This window comes from Solanum stenotomum, chromosome 3, assembly GCF_019186545.1.
Source record: "Solanum stenotomum isolate F172 chromosome 3, ASM1918654v1, whole genome shotgun sequence".
In the NCBI taxonomy this organism is placed as follows: Eukaryota; Viridiplantae; Streptophyta; class Magnoliopsida; order Solanales; family Solanaceae; genus Solanum; species Solanum stenotomum.
The window spans coordinates 52,329,706-52,335,047 of NC_064284.1; the positions used below are offsets into that span (position 1 = coordinate 52,329,706).

The 5,342-nt window shown below is 36.1% G+C and overlaps 1 protein-coding gene across 1 annotated transcript; it reads left to right on the forward strand.

The window, feature by feature from the left end:
• Positions 1-1,667: 1,667 nt before the first annotated feature.
• On the forward strand, positions 1,668-4,949 carry LOC125859038 (uncharacterized). The gene is made up of 5 exons (XM_049538783.1): positions 1,668-2,651; positions 2,826-2,896; positions 3,301-3,867; positions 4,027-4,093; positions 4,515-4,949. The coding sequence occupies exons 1-5, from the start codon at positions 1,668-1,670 to the stop codon at positions 4,947-4,949; spliced, it is 2,124 nt and encodes a 707-aa protein (XP_049394740.1).
• The last annotated feature ends 393 nt before the right edge of the window (positions 4,950-5,342 follow it).

The following is a 5,342-nucleotide window of genomic DNA, read 5'->3' on the forward strand; positions in this document are numbered from 1 at the left end:
GTACCATTTAATGTTTTCCTAGAAGTACTAAATTTGTTCCTAGTTAGGTTACTTTATTTCCTTTGTAGAGTAGGATTCCTTGTAATTGTCTTTCTAGGGTTTGGCTGACCTTTTAGCTTCTTAGAAGGGCTCTTGGACCTTTTTTTACCCTTCTCCTATATATAGGAGTCCTTTTCGAAGGGCTCTTGGACCTTTTTTTACCCTTCTCCTATATATAGGAGTCCTTTTCATTCATTAAAGACAATTTAGATTGATATTAATAATATTTGAGAGAGTTCTTTGAACCTTTGTGACTTGTTCTTTGAGAATTTATCTTTAAACCTTTACTAGTTTCTTAGTTTAAGGTATAAAGTAACTTCTTCTTGTGATATCTTTGATTTCTTTTTGGTATTCTTTAGAAGGTGATTAGTTTCTACATACTAATTATTGTCTTAGTTACTCATAAAGCGGTCAAGATCCGAATCTATCGTTTTGAGTCATTTTCTCAAGTAAAGGCGTTAGATTTCTTCCATAAATCTATACGTTGTTACTTGGATCTTTTCAAGGTGTTAGAACATCTAGTCCTTGGAAATTCTTGGATCTTTCCTTCGAATTTCCCATATCTTTAGTTAGTTTTTTTTGTTTCTTTTCTTTTGTGCTTCCGCATTCTAATATTCAAATCTCTAATTGTGATCTCCTTAACCTTGCTATTATCAAGTGGTATCAGAGCGGTTCTATGAAGATTCCGTTCTTGATAAATCTTGGGATTTCTTCTTATATTAGAGCAGAAAAAAAAAACTGTAGCGTGAACAGTAGCGTCGTGAATTTTTTTTTACAGTAGCGTGAACAGAAAAAAAAAGTTATAACTTGCTCTCTAAGAAATCTGATTACTTGTCCTCCAAGAAATTTGATTACTTGATACCCAAGAAAGCTTATTACTTGCGATTCAAGAAATCTTATTACTTGCTCTCCAAGTTTTGCATTAATTTGTTTCCAAGTAAGAAGGTAGCAAGAAGAGGGGATTCTAGATCTTTAAGAATAAGAGGAATTTTTTTTTCTTGTTCTTATAATTCTAAAATAAGTTCCTTTTTATTCGTGTTTTGTTTCAACTAAATCCTACTTGTTCTAGTACTAGTTCTTTACTTTCTTTTTGTACCCCAAGATTCCATACTTTATTACTACGAACTTGATACACGTTTTGGTTTAATTATAAATCTACAAAGTATTCTCGTTCAAAGGTTATTTTGAGTGGAAAAAGGCAAGTGTGGGTGAGTTTAAAAGAGGGTAAAAACCATATTAAAAGTGTGATACTTGATCATTTATTCTTTTTTTTAGATGTCTAATTTAGGTGATGATGAGTAAAGGGCTCGTTTAGAAGCCGAGGTCAAAGGAAGGAACGACTTCACCCTTCAAGCTATGCACCAACAATTTGAGAGATGGACCCTTCAATTTCAAGAGATGAGGGATATGATTATCGAGCAGAATGACACATAGCTGAAATTAGGAGGGAGAATGATGTTGTACCCCCAAATAATGTTAGACCCCAAGTTAGAAGGAATGTACCCCATATCCCTTTTGTAAATCCTGAATATGATAATGATGATTTTGATGTTGAATTTAATCTAGAAAGAAGAGATAGGAGGGGACAAAGAGGTAGAGTAGAAGATGATAATATAAATAGTATAAAGATGAAGATGCCATCTTTCAAGGGGACAAAGGATCCAGACTTGTACCTTGATTGGGAGAGACGAGTTGAAGCCATCTTTGATTGTCATAACTACTCTGAGGGTAAGAAAGTTAAACTTGCTGCTGTTGAGTTTTCTGATTATGCTGCTTCTTGGTGGAAAAAGCTTGCTAGGGACAGATTGCAAGAGGAGCTACCACCTATTGCTACGTGGGCAGAGATGAAGAGGGTAATGAGGAAGCGATTTATTCCATCATACTTCCAAAGAGATCTACAATCTCGCCTTCAACACTTGAAGCAAGGCTCCATGTCGGTGGATGAGTACTTCAAAAGCATGAATATGGCTATGATCCAAGATAACTGCATGGAGGAAGAAGAGGCTACAATAGCTAGATTTTTAAATAGTTTAATTACAGAAATAGCTAATGTAGTAGAGATACAACAATATGTAACTTTAGATGAGTTAGTTGATTTGTCTGTAAAAGTTGAAAAACAAATTGAGAAAAAGCAGCAAAATAACTCATGGAGAAGTCGACCAAACACTATCTCTAAGAAGCCATGGTCAACTCAAGAGGGGAAAGCTCCTTCCAAACCTCAAGACGGTAGAGGTAAAGGTAAAGTTGAGGAAGGAGGTAAAACCTTTAATCCTAAATCTTCTAAACCTTCAAGTTCTATTCAATATCACAAATGTCATAGAAGGGGGCATATGATGCATGAATGTCCAAGTAGAAGAAACATCATACTTAGAGAGAATGGAGAATATGAGAGTGAAAAAAGTGAGGGGAAAGAAGAAGAGGGAGAAGGTGTAAGTGAGGAAGATGATTTGGAACTGCCTAATGATGGTATAATTGGGGTGGTTAGGAGAATTATGACTATTAATTTGGGTAGTGTTGATGAAGGGCAGAGAGAGAATTTGTTTCATACTAGGTATGGTATAAAAGGGAAGACTTATTCTATGATTATTGATGGGGGAAGTTGTGCAAATGTGGTGAGTTCATGCTTGGTGGATAAACTAGGAATTATATGCATGAAATGCTCTACCCCATCTAGGCTCCAATGGTTGAATGATTGTGGAGAAGTAAAAGTAAACAAACAATGCATGATTTCATTCAATGTTGGTAGGTTTGAAGATGAAATTCTTTGTGATTTAGTTCCAATGCAGGCATGTCATGTTTTACTTGGCCCACCTTGGCAGTATGATAGGGATACTACTCATCATGGGAGAAAGAATAGGTATAGTCTTTTGCATAATGGTAAGAAGTATACTCTTGCACCATTATCTCCTACTCAAGTGTTTGAAGATCAAAAACGATTGAGGGAAACAATGGGAAAACAAAAGGGAGAGGTAAAAAGTGAGCTTGAGGGAAAAGAAAAAGGACCAGAGAAAGAAAAAAAGAGAGATGGCCGAGAAAAAGAGAGAAAGGGTAGCGATCTAAGTAAATAGGTAAAAGAGGGTTTGAGTAAAAAATAAAATGTTTTGGTGAGAGGAAAGAGGCTAAGGAAAAGAAAAATGAGAGCCTTTATATAAAAGCCAAAGAGTGTTTGAATGCTAGGAGAGAGGGGCTGCCTATAATACTACTTACTTACAAAGAACTATTGATTAATTTTGAACAACTAACTCCTTCTTTGCCAAATAGTGTTTCTTCTCTTTTGCAGAATTTTGAAGATGTTTTTCCTGATGACACTCCAAAGGGATTGCCACCTATGAGAGGGATTGAGCACCAAATAGACTTTGTGCCTGGGTCTCAACTTCCTGATAGGCCTGCCTATATGAGCAATCCTGAAGAGACCAAAGAATTACAAAGGCAAGTTGAAGAATTTCTTGAAAAGGGTTTTGTTCGAGAGAGTATGAGCCCATGCTCTGTTCCAATCCTATTTGTCCCCAAAAAGGATGGAACATGGAGGATGTGTGTAGATTGTCGAGCCATCAACAAGATAACGGTAAAGTATCGCCATCCTACCCCTCGTCTTGATGATATGTTGGACCAACTGTATGGTTCCAAAATCTTTTCTAAAATTGATCTAAAGAGTGGTTACCATCAGATTCGTATGAATCTTGGAGATGAATGGAAAACTGCTTTTAAGACCAAATATGGACTTTATGAGTGGTTAGTTATGCCCTTTGGCTTGACTAATGCACCAAGCACTTTTATGAGACTAATGAATCATGTTTTTAAAGACTTCCATGGAAAATTTATTGTGGTGTATTTTGATGACATCTTGATCTTTTCTCAAAATTTGGATGAACACCTAAAGCACTTAAAACACGTTTTTGAAGTTCTTATAAATCAGCGCTTATTTGCTAATCTCATAAAGTGTACTTTCTGTGTGGATCGTGTGGTTTTCTTAGGTTTTGTGGTCAGTTCTAAGGGAGTTGAAGTAGATGATGAGAAAATCAAGGCAATAAAAGAATGGTCTAAACCTAATAGTGTAACTGACGTTAGGAGTTTTCATGGACTTGCTAGTTTTTATAGGAGGTTTGTGCGAGACTTTAGCACCATTGCTTCTCCTTTAACTGAAGTTATTAAAAAAGATAATGTTTTTACATGGGGAAAGGAACAAGATGATGCATTTAACTTGCTGAAGGATAAATTGTGTTCTACTCCTCTTTTGCAATTGCCTGATTTTTCTAAGTATTTTGAAGTCTGGTAAGGGCATATGTACAGTTTTGATGCAAAACTCCAAGCCAATTGCCTACTTTAGTGAAAAGCTAAGTGGAGCAACATTGAACTACTCAACTTATGATAAGGAGCTATATGCCTTGGTAAGGGCGTTAGGTACATGGCAGCACTACTTGTGGCCTCGAGAATTTGTGATCAAGACTGACCATGAGTCATTAAAATACTTGAAGAGCCAAGGTAAACTTAGTCGTAGGCATGCTAAATGGGTAGAGTTTATTGAAACTTTTCCTTTTGTAATTGCTTACAAACAAGGAAAGGAGAATGTGGTTGCTGATGCACTCTCAAAAAGGTATGTTTTGATCTCTACTCTTACTTCAAAGTTATTGGGTTTTGACCAAATCAAGTTCCTCTATGCTAATGATTCTGATTTTGGTGAGATTTTTGCTGAATGTAAGTTAGGTCCCTTTGAGAAATTTAATCCTCAAGATGAATTTCTATTCAAGGAAAATAAATTATGTTTTCCTAACTGCTCGTTACGTGAACCATTTGTTAAGGAAGCACATTGTGGAGGGCTAATGGGACATTTTGGTGTACCCAAAACACTGGAAATACTGTCTGAACATTTTTATTGTCCTAGCATGAGAAAGGATGTTGAAAAAGTGTGATCTTATTGTCTTGAATGTAAACAGGCTAAGTCTAGAACATTGCCGCATGGTCTTTATATTCCTTTACCTGTTTCTAATTCCCTTTGGATTGATATTTCTATGGATTTCATATTGGGGCTGCCAAGGACTAAGTATGGTAAGGATAGTATATTTGTGGTAGTAGATAGATTTTCTAAAATGTCTCATTTTATCCCATGTAAAAAGACTAATGATGCATCTCATGTGGCTGACTTGTTTGTAAAGGAAGTGGTTAAATTGCCTGGAATACCTAGAACTATTGTTAGTGATAGGGATGCCAAGTTCTTAAGTCACTTTTGGAGAATTCTTTGGGGAAAGTTGGGAACTAAATTGCTACTTTCTACATCTTGTCACCCACAAACGGACGGGCAAACG